Raw genomic sequence first — 17534 nt, 5'->3', positions numbered from 1 at the left:
GTGGGAGGATTTCTGAGCCTCTTGCCAGCCCCTGGTGTCCACGGTGCTGGGTTTCTGGGTCGGAGGCGTTGTAAATGTCCACTTGTTCCCTCCCTCTTTCTCCAGCTTCTCGCTGACTGGTGGGTTTTTTTCTGTGTCCTGGGCATGGCTGGCCCGTCCAGCGGTCTGCATCCTGCCTCTGCATCCACTGAGGGGATTCGCTTGCTAGTTGGGTGTGACCGGGAGTGCACTGTGGCCAGGCCCCTGCCTGGGTCTCCTACCTCCTCCGGCCTCTGCTCCGCTCAGCGTGGCCACAGCGAGGTCTGTGCTGCAGACGGTCCCTCTGCTTCTCTGGGCCCGTCCGAGGCTATACAGGGGCTATCTCGTCTGCTTCTGAGCTGCCCTCTGTTCCTCTGGTCCCCGTCACACCCAGGGGACTGGGCGAGCAGTCAGCACACGTCCAGCATCTCCTGATAAATTCAGGGCGTGCTGACACCCGAGGGTGGCTTCCTCTGCTTGGGGTTGCAAGATCCCAGCGCAGCTGTCAGGGCCTGTGTGCTGCTGTCCCCAGCGGGGGTGGCCTCTGCCTCGGTCCTCACCTGGCCTCGGTGGTCCCCACAGCAGCGCAAACCTGATGGTCTTTCGGGCCCCTGGGCTCCGGGTTAGAAAACCAGCCTGTACCTGGCTACAGCACGTGAAATATTGCTTCGCTAACAGCTTTCATTCCTCTGCTGTTTACTTGAGGACTTAGCGCTTCTCGATACGGTTCCCTTGCGTATCCGCCCAGCAGAGGCGCAGTGGCCTTGGTGGCTCTGATTAGCCGGCCCCCTCCTTGGCCCGGCAGGTGGAGCCCTGGGAGAAGGCTGCTCACGTGCCTGCCGTGGCCTCTGCCCTTCCCCTTCCGTCCCCTCAGACCTTACCCTCGGTCTCCGTGGCAGCGTGGGGCTTCCCTTAAGAAAATAGATAAACTTTGGAGAAACAGCGGCCACATAGTCCTCTGGAAGGTGAATGTTGTTTTAAATGCACCGAGCAAAGAGGCACTTAGTTTGGCTTCGGGGCAAAGCTGCGTGTCTGATGGAAGGTCCTCTCCCTCCCTCCCTGTGTGTCAGGGGCGCGCGCTCCGGCAGGTGGCCTGGCTCCCTGGACAGGCCCCAGCCCGGGCCTTGAAGACCCTCTGGGCGTAGCTGCCGGCTGTGAGGGTGTCCACGGAAGCAGGTCTAGGCCGGGTGGGCCCCCGAGGCCGGCCTCTTGCTGCTGTCTGTGAGCACGGAGGGAGAGAGGAGGCCGGGCCCCCTCCGCGTGGCTCGCCTGGAGTTGGGATCACCCGGGGGCGGGTCTGTTCTCAGCGTGCTCGGAATTCAGGAAGCGGTGGCACAGGGTGAGCTGCTGTGAGGTCGCTGGTGAGAGACGGGCTCGAGCGGGTCTGGCCGGGCCGGGACTGTCTCTGCCCTAGACCCGCAGAGCCATGTTGGGCTCCCTGTTCTCTCCAAAGCGGGCCTGCACACGCCTGCCGCGAGCTGTCCACAGAGAAGCCGGCGGAGCGGAAGGCCCGTCCTCCCTCCAGCCCTGGGACGTGGCCCAGAGGAGGCCTCCTGCTCGCCCCTCCAGCTCTGGCCGGCTCGGGGCTCCCAGCAGGCGGCCTGGGGGCCAGGGTGGCTGGCGCGCCTGGGCCCTCGCGGCTGATGGCTGCTTCCGCTCCCTTCGCAGGCCGGGACCAAACCGTCACGAGCCGGGAGGCCGCGACCCCCCGCAGCACTTTGGCGGCCCCCCGCCCCTCATCTCACCCAAGCCCCAGCACCACTCGGTGCCCACGGCCCTCTGGAACCCGGTGTCCCTGATGGACAGCACGCTGGAGACACGGCGCGCCCCCGAGGGCCACCCTCTGCACGGCCACCCTGCCCCGTTTGAGCCCAGCCGCCAGGCGGCCGTCCCGCTGGTGAAGGTGGAGAGGGTCTACTGCCCCGAGAAGGCGGAGGAGGGACCCCGGAAGCGAGAGGCCGCCCCCCTGGACAAGTACCAGCCGCCGGCCCGCGAGGCAGGGGGCCTGGAGCAGCAGGCCTTCCCCCCTGCGCCTGCGCACTTCCTGGCGGAGCTCGAGCCGTCCACCCAGACCGTCCTGGGCCAGCCCCGGGCCCCGCCGGCCCCCTTCGGGGAGACCCCTGGGCCCCTGAAGCCGGGCTCGCCCTACCGGCCCCCGGCGCCCCGGGGCCCCGACCCCACCTATGTCTACGACGAGTTCTTGCAGCAGCGACGGAGGCTGGTCAGCAAGCTGGACCTGGAGGAGCGCCGGCGGCGGGAGGCCCAGGAGAAAGGTCTTGTCCCTGGCGGCCGCGGCCCTCCCTCCTCCCTCCTCCCTCCTCCCTCCTCCCTCCTTTTCCCTCCTCCCTCTGGCTTTCTGCCCCGGGGTCTCAGCAGCTCCAGGGAGCAAGTTCACTGGCTTCTGCCTGACACTTCTGGGAAGACAGACCTGGGCCCCTCGTCTGTCCTGCCACAATGCATGTTATCCCGAAAAGCCAAATTGTAGACTGTCTGTGAAAACAGTTCCACAGACACACACATTTAATAGGTGATGAACAGAGGCCAGTAAGACGGTCTGAAGTATTAACAGTGCAGCATAAAGGGGAGGAGGCTGTCGAGAGGGTGGCCCAGGGCCCGGCGGGGACTCCTCTCCTGGGGCTGCCGTCCCAGTTGCAGGCGGGTGGGCGCCCTAGGGGGCGGGGCAGGCGGGAGCTCTGGCTGCCTCTCCTTCCTGCTCCTGCACAGGGTGGGGTGGGACTCAGCCAGCGGCACCCTGGGTTCCCCAAAAAGCTACGGAGAACAGGCGAGCAGGCCCAGGGCAAGCATGGCTGTCCCCTACCTTCAGCCCCTGTCAGACCAGGAGGGATCAGGGGTCCAGACCAGTTTCTTCTGCATGGTGTTAAATTCAGCCTCTTAGCCGGAAGCGGGGGCCAAGGCCGAGCGACTCTTGGTTGGTCTACGTTGTTGGTCTAGGCTAAATGTAGAACCCCAGGAAGATTTCTCTGCTCCACTCACCTTGTGAGAAGGCGGGGGGAGAGCCCCGGTGCCCTCGGGTGCAGGGGTTCTGTTCTCTGCACAGGAGTTGGCATGTATGCTCTATACCTTTGAGGGGATGGGGACCTGAGTGTGCCTGTCCCCTCGAGAGCAGGAGGGAGTGGATGTGCACACACAGCCTTGGGCTGCCGTGGACGTGGCCCCGGGCCTGTGTGATGAACGGTCCCCTGCTGGGGGATCGGTGCTGGCCAGGAGACCGCGTGGTCACTTGGGGTCTGTGGATCCAAGGGAAGCCTGGTGCCTGCTTTCTGCCCCCCACCTGCCAGCCCGGAGAAGCCCTAGGACTAGGGGTTAATGCACATTTCCACCTGGGGTGAAAGGAGTCTGGCTTTGGGGGTGCTCAAAGGGCGGTAGGGCCTGGCCTGCCAGGTGGAGTGCCCTGTGTGTGTTCACTGGCGAATCGAGGCTCCCTGCCCAGCTGAGTAGATCCGTTCCACCTCCAGGATACTACTACGACCTGGACGACTCCTACGACGAGAGTGACGAGGAGGAGGTTAGGGCCCACCTCCGCTGCGTGGCCGAGCAGCCGCCCCTCAAATTGGACACGTCCTCCGAGGTATCTGGGGCGCGTCGCTGCGGTCAGGCGCGGGGCTGGGCTGCTGGCACTCACCTCGGTGCCTGCCTCTGGGCTTTCCCACGCTCGTTGGGACGCCGTCAGGGCCCTTCTCCTCCCAGGCCCGGCGCGGAGTGGCCACAGCACAAGAGCTTCGAGGACCCCAGGAGGGGCCCCTGGGTCAGTGGAAGCACGCCACCGCCAGTGGTTTCAAACTCATTTGTTTTCTTTCCCAATCTAGAAGCTAGAGTTTTTGCAACTTTTTGGCTTGACCACCCAACAGCAGAAGGAGGAATTGCTGACTCAGAAGCGGAGGAAGCGGCGGCGGATGCTGAGAGAAAGAAGCCCGTCGCCCCCGACGGTTCAGAGCAAGCGGCAGACGCCTTCGCCGAGACTGGCGCTGTCCACCCGCTACAGCCCCGACGAGATGAACAGCAGCCCCAACTTCGAGGAGAAGAGGAAGTTCCTGACCATCTTCAACCTGACCCACATCAGCACTGAGAAGAGGAAAGGTGAGGCCTGGGTGTGGCGGGGCCTCGCCAGGAGGGCTGAGGGTCTCTGAGGAAGGAGGCGGGGCCGCGGGCTCCTGGCGGCGTCCTGGGGCTCTCGGGCTTCCTCTCGGCTCCCCTCTGCTCTCACAGACTTGCCTCACTGTCTCCGCTGTCACACCTCTCTCCGTCGGAAACTTGCACGGCCCCCTTCAAAGCCTGTTTGCTCTTGTCTCATCCCGGGTGGGATTGAAGACGCGCTGATGTTCTGTGCACAGCCCACCGTGAGCTTGCTGGCTGCTCTTGGCCCTCGTCAGGCCTCCCAGCACGTTCAGCCCGCCCTGCGTGTGGGGTGGATGTGCGCCTTCCCGAGCAAGGTGCTCAGGCTTCTTGGTAGCGGGCGTTTTCTCTTGGCGGCCGCTCTCGTGGCCACTGGGCAGAGCCGACAGCCACTGAGTGGACAGTTTGCCCTGAGAGATGCTTCCAGATCGGTCTGGCCACCAAGGGCCATGTCGGGGCCGACTCTTGGGCTGGAGCCCGTGGTGCGGTCTGAACACTTTCTGGGGCACCTGCTGCCTTGGTGTGCCGCTCACGCTCGCTCAGTGCCAGGATGGTGGCGCAGGTGAAAACTAGGCCTTCCTGGGGTGCGCACCCCCACGTTCCCCTTGCTGGCACTCGCTCCCCTCTTTCCAGAAGGAAGAGGAAAGCAGAAGTGCTTCTTGGTCATCTAGTTACTTTCACTTATTTCGGTAGCGGGGGTGTAGCATTCAGTTACTGTGTTGAACCAGTGAGCTGGCGTTCTTGCTTTCTCTTGAAGGGGCAGTGACACGATTGCCAGGGCAAATCCCTGGGAACGCGCATAGTTTTGCTTGTAAAGAGAATCTTTGTGCCTGGCTTCATTCCTGGAGGAGGCCGCCGGCGATGTGGCCACTTAAGTTTCAGTCCACGAGAGGCCCCTGAACTGTGTCAGGAATCTGTGGCATCAGATGTCACCAGGTCGGTGTCCCTTTTCCCTAAACGGCAGCCGTCGTGGGATTCGCACTCGCGTGGCAGGCGGCGGGGAGGAGACTGTGTCAGGAAGCAGCCTGTGCGTCCCAGGGTTCTGTGGGGCTCTTCGGGGTTGCTTCCTGTGTCGGAGCCAACTTTTTTCTCTTTTAAATAAGAATTCGTTCCCAGAAGCTCGCAGGTACCAGTCATTCGCTGCACACACACAGCTGTTCTCGAACACACCTGAAATGTTATGTAGTAAAAGCTGAGAGGAATCTGGGCTCGCTGTAAAGTGCAGTTTCTTCCTCTAAACCTAGCCTGTCCCCGTGGCTTTGTGTTTCTCGTTCTAAAGGACTCGCGCCTGCCGGTCGCGGCCTGGGCTGGACTCCTGCTCTCCTTCCCTCCCAGGAGTGACACGATCCTCTTGTTAATCTCGGGCTGCTTTTCTCATAGACAAAGAGAGGCTTGTTGAGCTGCTCCAGGCCATGAAGCAGAGGGCGCTGTCAGCAGCGGTGGCAGACCCGCTCAGGAACTCTCCGAGGGACAGTCCTGCTGGGTCCCTGAGCGGTAAGGCCAGCCCCATCCGCCACCGCCCGGGACTGTCCCGGGGGCTGCCCAGGGTCAGAGGCCACCACCCCAGGTCGTCTTCCTCCTGGACACAGCGTGTGCTTCTTTCTCTCCATCTCTCTCTCAAGCTTCCTGCGCGTGGGAAGGATCTCCTCGGCCGCAGCGCGAGCCTTGGCAGTCGGGGCTCTGAGGGTTCGGGGGAGGGTCCCGGCTGCGGCAGACTGTGCCCGGTGGTCGGCGTGGCTCTGGCCGCCGTCCGTCCGCCCAGCGGTGGCCCGGGTCTCAGCACCTGCTGCTTGGGCTCTGTGCTCCCGTCCATCCACCCTCCGCCCTCCTCCCGGCGTCTTTGTCTCGCTTTTTCTGCCTTGCAGGCCCCTCCAGTACCTGCTTTCACACCTTCTGTCTCTCTCTCTCGTGGCTCTGACTCTCCTGCACTGTCCTGCTGACGGAGCAGGAAATCTTGTTGGTCTGGCCCTGTTCTCAGCTCTTAACTGGATCTTTCCGGTCGGGTCAGGCTACGTAACTTCCTGCCTTTTGGATGACTGGAAGCGACTTGCTTCTTTCTTCAGATTCTTCTTCTGCCTCTCAGATGCCCTCTTGGGGCACCTCTCAAGGATGGCCTTGCTGCTAAACACACCCCGTCTCAGACCACACAGTGCACACTGACCTTTAATTAAATGGCTCCGGAGTCCGGGTCTTCATTCAGTGTAAGCTCTAGACATCAGGGTTGGCCCGTTCACATTTGCAGGTCTTAACGTGTTCCTCACTTTCTGTCTCTAAAAGAACCAGCCACGCAGCAAGCCTCTCTGGATACGGAGAAGCCTGTGGGTATCACTGCTTCCTTGTCTGACACCCAGAAGGCCACGGAGCCTGGGAGACTGGAACAGCTCCTGCCCCAGGAGCGAGTCCCAGAGCCAGCCCCCGCCAGCGGCGAGAAAGCCAGGCCGAGCGAGACCCCTGGGGGCAGGAAGAGCCTGAGCATGCTCCACTACATCCGGGGCCCCGCGCCCAAGGACATCCCCGTGCCGCTGTCCCACGGCATCAACGGGAAGAGCAAGCCGTGGGAGCCCTTCGTGGCGGAAGAGTTCGCGCATCAGTTCCACGAGTCCGTCCTGCAGTCCACCCAGAAAGCCCTGCAGAAGCACAGAGGTAACGGGGCCGCCTGGCTTTGTTGAGGAGCGCCGCTCGGGGTGTGTGAGGCACCTGGCGGTAGAGGCGGGCTTTGCCTTTGCGGGTCCGGGGTGGGGCCTGAGAGCGCACCGCTTGCAGCGGGTGCCCGGGTGCTGCTGCTTCGTGGACCACACGTCAGGGAAGCTTAGCAAGAGAGGCCGTCTGAATTTAATAAGGCCCTTTGAGGAGCCTTTTCAGCAAAAACAGGATCCATGCCTTCTACAGCTGAATGATTTCCCAGCTTCCCCTACAGACTCACCCGGAAAGCTCCCTGTCCTTTGATAACTAGACCCAGCGAGCACTTTGTGTGACACACTGGTTGCTCCAGCCCCATGTGTGAGCCCCCAGATTCATGCCCCTTGGACATTTTGGTGGGAATCACTGCAGGTCAGAGAACAGGGGTCAGTACATTTCATTCCCGTTGATTAGAAAAGAATCCTCAGTGATTAAATCACTACTGAGTGTAAAATAAATTTCTGTACACTCCAGTAGCCAGAAGAAAGTATAAAAGAAATTTTACTCCTGCAACCTAGAAGAGCTGACTATTAGACATACAGCTCTGACGTCAGTATCCTTCAGGTAAATTAATGCTGTCAGCAGAGATGAAATGATACTCAAAGCAAAGGGCAGTGGTTTTCGCAGTGACCTTTGAAAACAACTCTCCAAGGCAGGAGGAGCGCTTTATGGGAAGTTTGTTGTGAATTTACTTGAACCGTATTTTTCCAGAAGGAAACGTTTTGACTGTGTGACTAGATCAAACCCCTCTGTGCCCCCCGCTAAGACACACCCACAGAGGCTTTTCGGTGGCCTGAGGACACATTTTTCCTGCCTCATTTCAACCATTCCCTGATGTTACACCTGTTTTGTCCGGACTTTAAAGTCACCCAGCCCCTGACAGTTTGGGCCGTACCGGTCCACTGACTGCCCGAGGCTGCTGTCCACGCGGGGAGGACCTTTGCGCCTGTTAGACCACCAGCAGCAGGGCCACAAGGCAGAGCGGACCTTGTCTACACAGGCCCCCGCCAGTTAGCAGCCTCCTGGTAGCCGGCAGGGCACGGGGTGTGTTCAGGGACTGGAGCGCCTGCATTTCCTGACGAGCGGGGGCAGATACTTACTGAGGGCCCACTGTAGACCAAGGTCAAACCCACAGTTTCACAGAACACGACGTCGGAAGCTCAGGGCCTAACACAGCTGAGCTCGTACCCGTGGTGCGATTAACTGAATCTAGGCCTGCTGCTGTCTTATTTATTTATGGCTGCACTGGGTCTTCGTTGCTGCACACGGGCTTTCTCTAGTTGCGGCGTGTGGGGGCCACTCTTCGTTGCGGTGCGCGGGCTTCTCATTGCAGTGGCTTCTCTTGTTGCAGAGCACGGGCTCTAGGCGTGCGGGCTCAGTAGTTGTGGCTTGTGGGCTGTAGGGCGCAGGCTCAGTAGTTGTGGCGCACGGGCTTAGTTGCTCTGCCTGCTGCCGTCTTTACGGCTCTTTTCAGCCCTCCTGATGGTGCCGTCTTCGGTCTCCGAAGGGCACAGGCCTCACCATGCTTCGTCTTGTCCGCAGTGAGACCTCAGTCACGCTGACTCCATCGCCTGCCCCCAGCACAGGTCCCCATGGGCCCTGTGATGAGCCGTCTTCTCTTCCCCAGGAAGCGCAGCTGTGCTGTGTGCAGAGCAGAACCACAGCATCGACACCTCTGTCCACTACAACATCCCCGAGCTGCGGTCCTCCAGCCGGCTGCCTCTGCCCCAGCGTGACGGGCAGCAGGAGCCCCCCGCCGGGAGGAAGGGCCCCCTGGCACAGGAGGTGGACCCGGACTCAGAGGAGGAGGACGACGACGATGGAGAGGACGACGACGAGGACCCCCCGAAGCGCAAGTGGCATGGGATCGAGGCCATCTTTGAAGCTTACCAGGAACACGTAGAAGGTACGCAGGGGAGCGGGAGGCAGGCCCAGGCGAGGGGCCCGGGAAAGGCAGGGAAGGAAAGCTTAACAGGCCAGTCAGCACCAGATTTTGTCACCGGGCTGGGGACTAAGTCATGGCACTAGCTCTCAGGGTTCTCAGGGTCCCTGGGCCACAACTAGGCAGAAACACCGGAAGGTACGTCTCCGTCAGCCATTTCACCTATTCCCAGAACCGTTCCTCAGGCTTCTGTGGGTGCCCAGGCTGGCTTACAGGGGCAGTTCCTCACGGACAAACGTGAGGCCATCCTCACTGGAGGAATTTAGGCACCAGGCGCCCGTCCCCACTCAGCATGACAGCGCAAACCTGGGCCTGCTCGCCCTCTGCTGTCTTCCATGCACTTCTAAACATTGTATCCGTCCTGACGCTTGTGGGTACGTACAAGGGTCCTGGAAAGTGCAAAGCTGCTTCATTTAGCCGAGCCCCACGTGGCCAGGCTGCTCAAGTGTGCAGCATCTGGGCGACGTGGTGGTGTCCCCCACGTGCTCTGTGGTCCTCCTGGACTAGAGCTTTGTACAGGAGGCGAACCCTTGTTGGCCACCAGCATGTCAAAACCCAGGCCAGTGCCAACCCCAAATTCTGTTTATCACCATATCATACAGGAGTCTTAATTTTTATCATGAATATCATGATCCTTTCAAATATTTTAAAACACGCCAAGTACAATCAAAAGGAATGCCAGTGTCAACTCCTACATTTTATTTACTTTTTATTGACGTGTATAGTTGATTTACAGTGTTGTGTTATTTTCAGGTGCGTAGCAGGGATTCGGTTACACATTCAGTTCTTTTCCATTATGGGTTTATCACAGAACATTGAATATAGTTCCCTGTGCTATACAGTAGGACCTTGTTGTTTACCCTATTTTATGTAGTATCAACTCCTACATTTTGCTTCCTTTTCTCCTTCAAATGAAACCCTCGTTTTGAATTTATTAAGTACATATATATCCAGAAGGATATGTGTTAATAGCATTCCTTTTTATTTTAACACAGTGACATGTATCCGTCTTTTCTGGGTTTATTTTTTGGTGCCTTGTTGGAATTCCTTGGTAACAAATGCATTTCCTTCTAAGTCTTCAAGTTCTGCTTTTCTTATGTGTAGAATTCATTTCTGTGGATGGAGTAAGGTAGAAGTGTAACTCCTTCTTTCCCACCCAGACAACCAATTATCCTGGAGGTTTATGGGGTACCCTCTTCCCCATGGGGTGTGCTCCTGGCAGGCAGTGTACCCCCCACGTGCCCAGGCCTGTCTCTGGGTGCTCTCCTGGCCTGTCCCTGTGTCACTGCCGTAGCGTTGCAGCTCCCCATTGTCTGGAGTAACTCACCCTGACTTCTGACAGCTCAGCTGTTCTTGGCCCTTGGCTTTCCCTGGTGAATTTTAGGATCGCCTTTTTTGTTCCACCCAAAAATGTTAGATTTTCAGGTACACTGAATTGATAGAGTTGGGGAAAATGGCCATCTTTGATGGTGATGTTATCCCACCTATGAATATGGCGTTACATCATTTTTGCTCCATGAGCGGCTGACTTTCCTTTTATTAGATCTAATTGTAGGTATCAGTTGTCACTGGGGATGTTTTAGTGTTTGTCGTCCCTTATTCGTTCGATGATCATGGATGATCAGGCCTGCCCATAAAAAGTTTCATTCTTTCCTTTTGAATTTTGTATACATTTCCTTTTTCTTGTCATGCTGCATCGCCTAGGATCATTTGTAGACTGTTGAACAGGGACACCTGTGGGGCTCTTTTCTGTGAAACTTTACAAGCGCTCCAGTAAGTTGCTGCTGAGTTTTCTGGTGTGCGGTTGTTGAAAGTCAACTAATGTATTTTCTAGATTTACTGAGGTGACAACCTTGTTTTTCACCTCTTGATGTTTTCTGATGTTGCTTGTTTACTCCTTGCTGAATTTGATTTGGTAGTACTTCTAAGATTTTTAATTTATATTCTTAATTGGTATTAGATTGATTTTATTGTACTTTACCCTGCTCTCATGATTGTTCTAGCTTCTATAAAATCAGTCAGGTAGCCTTCCCTGGCTTCTACTCTCTGAAACACTTCATGTAAAGGAGGGATTTCTTTTTTTTTTTTATTGGAGTAGAGTTGATTTACAATGTTAGTTTCATGCCCAGGAGTGGGATTGCTGGATCTTATGGTAATTCTTTTTTTAGTTTTCTGAGGATCCTCCGTACTCTTGGTCCATCGTGGCTGCACCAGCTTATACAGGAGGGTTCCCTTTTCTCCACACCCTCTCCAGCATTTATTGTTTGTAGATTTTTTGATGATGGCCGTTCTGACCAGCGTGAGGTGGTACCTCACTGTAGTTTTGATTTGCATTTCTCTAATAATTAGTGATGTTGAACATCTTCTCGTGTGCTTTTTGGCCATCTCTATGTCTTCTCTGGAGAAATGTCTGTTTAGATCTTCTGCCCTTTTTTTTTTGATTGGGTCTTTTTTTTTGATATTGAGCTGCAGGAGCTGTTTGTATATTTTGGAGACCAATCCCTCGTGGGTCTGATTATTGCAAATATATTCTCCCGTTCTGTGTGTTGTCTTGTCATTTTGTTTATGGTTTCCACTGCTGTGTAAAACCTTTAAGTTTTAAATTCAGTCCCATTTGTTTTTTATTTTCATGACTCTAGGAGGTGGATCAAAAAAGATCTTGCTGTAGTTTATGTCAGAGAGTTCTGTTTTCCTCTGAGAGTGTTATGGTATCTGGTCTTACATTTAGGTCTTTAATCCATTTTGAGTTTATTTTTTGTGTCAGGGAGTGTTCTAAATTTCATTCTTTTACATGTAGCTGTCCACTTCTTATCGAAGAGACTGTTAAAGCAGGGATTTGTTCTTGATGGTTTGAAGTCACTCTCCTGTTAAAACCAGGCTCAGTATCTTTTGGAAAGGCAGAGATTTTAAAACTATAAATTTTTAACAGCTTGAAAGTTTTCATATCTAACCCTTATCTTTTTATCTTTCTTTTTGAAAAATGCATTTTAAGGCTATACATTTATCCTTAATTACTTCCTAACCTGTATCCCTTAAAATTGCCTTTCAATGCTAGATCCTTGGTTCTCATTCCACTGGGTTGGATTTACTTTAGTGATACTTAATGTACTTACCAGCATGATGGAAGGGCTGGGAGCAGTGTGGTCCAAAGGAGAGGACTTTGCTGGCGGCTCTAGAGAGAGGGGAACACTCGCCAGGCCTGTGGCCCCTGCATACAGGAAATGTGTCAGCATCACTTGTCTTTTCAGAGCAAAATCTAGAGCGGCAGGTGTTACAGACGCAGTGCAGGCGGCTGGAGGCCCAGCACTACAGCCTCAGTCTCACGGCCGAGCAGCTCTCCCACAGCATGGCGGTGAGTCCCAGGGCACCACACGTGGGGGAAAGGAATGAAAATCGGCTCCTGGGGGGTTTTCTTAAACACATAATGCTTATTTTTGTTCAGCCTTTCGAGTCTGGGTTCAAGAGCACCCATACAGACAAGTTTTGAAGGGAAATTGTGCCCTTGAGAGATGAAAACAGTCTCGGCCTAAGGAGGGAAGCGTCATTCATTTGCAGACTATTGATCCTGGAAGGGTGACGATGCTGCGTGTATATATCGCCTGTGTCAAGTCTCCCCCTCCTGTGCTTTGCTCAGGAAGATGGAGGGAGGAAGCTCTTGAAGCGAGTCGGACTCCCCCCGCAGCCAGGCTCAGCCCTGCGGCTGTGCTTCCTCCCGTCCGCGGGGTGGGGGCTCGTCTCAGATCGGGTCTCATGTCTTGGCCAGTCCTGAAGCAGCAGGACATAAGTTTTATAGCGGCAGGACTAATTTTTCAAATCTCAGCGTTGAAGCTGAGACAGCAGGAGACCCTGTTCCTATGAGCGAGCGCAGGTACTGTAAGAATCCGAAACCTCGGGGACAGTCAGAGCTGGTTCTGAGTGCTGAAGGTCGGCCTCCAGCACATTCGTGCATTCCACACACACGTTTCCTTAGCATTCCACACACACGTTTCCTTACCGCGTGAAATGAGTGCTTTACGTGAATTTCTCTCTCTCTCTCTCCAGGAGTTGAGGAGCCAGAAACAGAAGATTGTTTCAGAAAGGGAGCGACTCCAGGCAGAACTGGATCACTTACGGAAGTGCCTTGCGTTGCCTGCAATGCATTGGCCTAGAGGTTACTTTAAGGGATATCCTAGGTGACGGTTTCCCTTGCACTAGGCCGAACCTATAGTATAGACATATTATCTATTTTATTACCTTGAATATTTAATATTTTTCACTGGGAGGTTTGAAGCTTAAAGAAATGAGAATGTGCCACATGCATGAAGCAAAGGATTCCAGGCTCCAGAAGAAAGAACGAACTCGCCTTGACTTCAATGCAATTGAATCGCCTTTGTAATTCAGCGAGCAACCCCTGTAGAACACCCAGTTTTTTCTTTTTAAAGGCAGTTTTATTCTTTCCCCACGTCATGATTTTTTAATCTGAAGATGAAAGGCTCCATTACCAACACTAAAATCCAATCGTTTCTAGCCCCTGGGTGTGTAGGACTGGACCGGACCGTCGGTGTTCTGTCTTGGTTGCCATGTGACTAGGCCTCGAGAACCCAGGTGGTTCTGGCTGCAGGGGGTGGTGGCCGGTCTCAGTCCTCCCCGGGACTGAGACCTACCTTCAGTGGAAGGGAGGTGGGGTGCATTTTTAAGTAAAGGGCTTATTTCAGTTACTTTTTCTGCAAAATTTTCTTCAAAGCAACAGGTCCTAGGAGCACACAAAGCAACAGTGCTGAAGCCTTACCCAAAGGCTTTTCCCCAGAAAAGCTCTTACCTTACCTAAAGATAAAAAGCGAATCAACAAACTGAAGGTACCTTTCTATTACTTCACGGGGGAAAATGTACAGAGCTCTGTGTACACGTTTATTCACACCCACCAGATTGTTACTGCGGTAGGGGTGTTTTCATACAAACGTAAATTTTTGAGAGGAAAGTCAAAGGTGCTTCAGCCTTGTACTGTGTATATATATTAAAAAACAAAGTTTTGTATGTTTTTATTACTTTAATTATTGTTATAAAAAAGCCTGCCATTTTTAATATGTGGTTTGGAGGGATTTTTGTTGTTTGTTTTCTTGTTTGGGGGTTTTGTTTGTTTTTGTTTTGTTTTTCTGGGCAAAAAAAAAAATCCTTGCTTTTTAGTGTTTGTACTGCTGCTGGTCAGGACATTAAGATATTGAAGTGTTTTTAAAAAAATTAAAGAAGAAGAAAAGTAAAGAGCTTACCACTGGCGCCTATGCGATCACTTCATTTTTGAGTTGCACCAGAGTGATGATGTAGAAAGCCATGGTTACGCCTCACTTCCTCTTGTGCCCCGCCCCTGCTCCGGACAGCAGCCAGTTCACCACAGCCCATGCTATGAAGCGAGGAGGGGCGGGCTCCAGTGGGAGCCAGGTGGACGCTGTGTGTGCGCCTTCACGCACGCAGGCGCACATGGGCTTCGTTAAGAGCCTTTGAGGAAGGGAGCGGCTGCTGGGACAGGATGCTGAGGTGTCTTACGGCAGTCTGCGCAGGTGCAAAGTAGAAACTGTATAGGGTTTATTTATTTAGATGCAAAGCTTTGTACCAGCCTGAAAGTAGGGTGAACAATGTCTGCGCAGAACTTCTCTTCTTGGACTGACTTACTGTGCCAACCACAGGAGCGGCTAGGAACGGGGATGAGGCAGGTTCAGGCAGCGTGAAATCTAGATCAGGAAGGCATCTCTTGCCCAAGTGGGCCTGAACCAGAGGCCAAAGCAGCCAGTGGTTGTTGGTCTGCCCGGGGGAGGGGGGAGGGAGAGGGGACCCGAGCATCGCGCCCCGGGCCAGGGGAAGGGCTGGCTGACCTTCAGGAAGTGGCCACGCCCTCGGCCCCAGACCTCAGCTGCGCGGAACAGCTTGCTGGCAGATGGCGTTGTGTCACTTTATCTGTTCCCACACAGTTTGCTCTGTATATCTGCCAAGAATCTTCCAGTTATTAGCAAACTCAGACGAAAAGTGCCGCCAGTGTTAGCAGCAGTCAGCAAGTGCTTTTCTCTCTACAGAAGCGACTTGACGAGAACTAAGGGCTCTTCCGGGGGCCTCCTCCCCTGCAAAGACACAGAGCGCCATGTGCCACAGGTGGCGACAGGTGTTTAGAGGGAGCCCCACTGCCCAACGATCAGGGCAAAACGTCACTGAATTTCTCTACCTAAAATCTGCTTGCTGGCTCTGAAGGCCTAAGGTTACTACATCTTAACGCTTCCCCCCAGTCCTCCTAACTCCGTAGTAGAAAATGTCTGGATGCCTTTGCTCCTCGGCTCTGGTAGGGGTCCTGGCCAAAAAGCAAAGGGATGAGTAGATCTGATAACGTGCACAGCCCCATCCTGTTACCACCTGAGGGGAGCGTCTGTGTCTGCGGCTGTTTTGCTTTTGGGGAGGAGGACGCGGCACACAGGTTAAAGGGACGCCTGCCCAGGGGTGCAGCTGTGTCACTGAGCTAGAACTGCCTGCCTCCCCCCTGCCCCGCCTCTGAGCTGCTCCATCACTCTGCTTCCCCATACTCCCACCAACCTGTGAGGGTCTCTGGATATTCTAAGGCTCAAGAAGTAATAGGACAATCAGAATATAAATACAAACCCATAAGGCAACATGAATAAACTAAGAAAAAGGAAACAAAGTGTCTTGAAAACAAAAGATTGGGTACTATGTCTCTGCACCACTGAGACATAGTACCCAATCTTGGGGGTTTTTTTGTTCCATTTAGTAATTAGTTTTATAATCTGAAAACACTTATTCTGAAAGAGCATGGTAGCATCAGAGCCTCTTTTCAGTTTGGGCTTAAAAACTGACAGAGAAATATGGAATCCCTGAAGCTTTCTGTTCAGCTGTTTCACACTGAGTCTGAAAGACAAAGTTCAGAAGTGCACCACATTTGCTCTAGAACTGATCATGCAACTTCTGTGTCAGTACTTTTGTGAACAGTCCTGCACGACCTGTGTCTTCCCACGGCACCTGGGAGAGACGGCTGCCGTCTACCCTCTAAAGGGGGTTTCGCTAAACCTGTGCAGGATGGGATCCCTTCCAAAAGTGAGTCGTGTGGTTCTGCATTTAATCAGATCGTTAGCAACAACCCAGAGCTTCCCCCCAAACTTGGCGCCACACGTAGAAACAAGCCAAACTGATGTGAAATATCGTAATCTTAATCCATTATCTCAGATAAGTGACCAAGATAGGCTCTTCAACAGTGTAGTCTATATTCTAAAGGAAACAAAACACTTAATTGGCATACATGCTCATAGATTATACACCCTCAGGGAAACTCAAAGAATATTAAAAGGAGCCGACACCTTCAGCAAAGTAGCGAAGTATTCTAACAGGAAGTCTTAAGTTTGTATGTGGGATGGTGTTTCGTCAAGTAGCTCACAATGCTGTCACATCTCCAACATTAGATTGCATACCCCGCTTCCCTCTGGGCCACGGCTTAAAGTGTAGCAAGTTCCAGGGACCTGCCACCAGATGGAGATGGTCAGCACCGCGATGCTGTTCATCGTACAGCGTGGATTAGCCACTTCGCAGCAGCCCTGTCCTCTTCCAAGTAACCACACTATCGACTTTACTACTTGCAGTAGCCTGTCCCCAACCTTCTGATCCAGCGCTTAACCTTAACTCCTTAACTCTACCTTGACCCGAGGAAGACCATGCTAATCAATCAGTCGTGTTACTCTGTATGTACCTATGCTTAACTGCTAGAACAGTCAACCAGTACATGGAAGGAGGAGGAACAGTGCCTCGGTCACTCTGGGGGGCAGTTTAGATGCTGTGAAATTAAACCTGTTCTAAGTGTACTTGTTTGAATTAACTGTATTGTAATATTATTTGTTGAATGTAGTAATTAGGTATTTATGAATATATTGCTGTAATTTCTGACAACATCCAAAAAATAAAATCTTCCTAAATCATCTTAAGAGAAAAATCTTTTCTATGTTGTAATAAGGCCAAAAAATAAAAATAAGAGCTCAACAATTACACAGCTTTAAGGTAAAGTGTGAAGACACATTCGACTGTGCCTCGGCCAGGTTTTAAGAGAAGGGGATTCGGGGTGAAATCTGAGATACACAGGACTCCTAAACTGCCACAGTAACATGTGGTTTCATTCTAGAACATTCCCCAGATTAACTCTGAAGGATTCTGCATAAGAGAGAGATGAAAAGACAAGTCCTGTCATCTCTTAAGTGATGGAGACCAGGTCTTCTGGGTCCTCATCCCTCCATGTGCAGCCCTTCGGTGCTTAAACAATAGCTGCTTGAGCAACCTGAAGTAAGTTTGTATTTTAAACACTGAAGGGTAAAAACACCAGCAGATATTCTTTAGGCCCAGTTGATCACGCACACGTACCCCTCATAACCCTTGAGATGGCATGTGACTGCTTTTGACTGACGGCGCTAGCATTGGAAACCAGCTGGTTACCGAACCTACTCATTACATGACGAGACGATCTCCCCCCCGCCGCCTCCTGCGGTAATGTACTTTTCTGTAAGGGACTGAGCAATGCTAGCGCTTAAACTTTTCCTCCTAGGGAAAAAAACCAATACCGTTACCTGAGCCATTGCTGCCTAGAACTGTCTTCCCCTCAGTTCATCAAGAACCATGTAACAGGCCCCACTTTTCCCCCTGGGGTCATGTCTTCAGCTTCACTCATACACTCGATAACATGGAATTGATTTTGTCCTGACTTTCCTCTTGCTGATAAGCAACCCTTAGGGCCTTACCCAGAAACAGC

The 17534-nt window shown here is 53.6% G+C and overlaps 1 protein-coding gene across 8 annotated transcripts in view; it reads left to right on the top strand.

Annotated features, from left to right (window-relative positions):
• Positions 1–14018, top strand: part of GSE1 (Gse1 coiled-coil protein) — a 414806-nt gene extending 400788 nt beyond the window's left edge. For 7 of the 8 annotated variants that reach the window (XM_033406335.2, XM_049704033.1, XM_049704034.1 and 4 more), the window contains 8 exons: positions 1687–2291; positions 3495–3607; positions 3846–4116; positions 5533–5646; positions 6430–6795; positions 8459–8737; positions 12022–12125; positions 12815–14018. In XM_033406335.2, coding sequence (XP_033262226.2) covers positions 1687–2291; positions 3495–3607; positions 3846–4116; positions 5533–5646; positions 6430–6795; positions 8459–8737; positions 12022–12125; positions 12815–12949 — 1987 coding nt within the window. In that variant the 3' untranslated portion in view covers positions 12950–14018. The remainder of the gene's footprint in view (positions 1–1686; positions 2292–3494; positions 3608–3845; positions 4117–5532; positions 5647–6429; positions 6796–8458; positions 8738–12021; positions 12126–12814) is intronic. The other variant, XM_049704032.1, reaches the window with a different exon arrangement.
• Positions 14019–17534: the final 3516 nt, after the last annotated feature.

Source organism: Orcinus orca, chromosome 20 (genome assembly GCF_937001465.1).
Source record: "Orcinus orca chromosome 20, mOrcOrc1.1, whole genome shotgun sequence".
Lineage (NCBI taxonomy): Eukaryota > Metazoa > Chordata > Mammalia > Artiodactyla > Delphinidae > Orcinus > Orcinus orca.
Note: the sequence above shows the minus strand (reverse complement) of the source record. Positions and strands in the feature narration are given on the sequence as shown.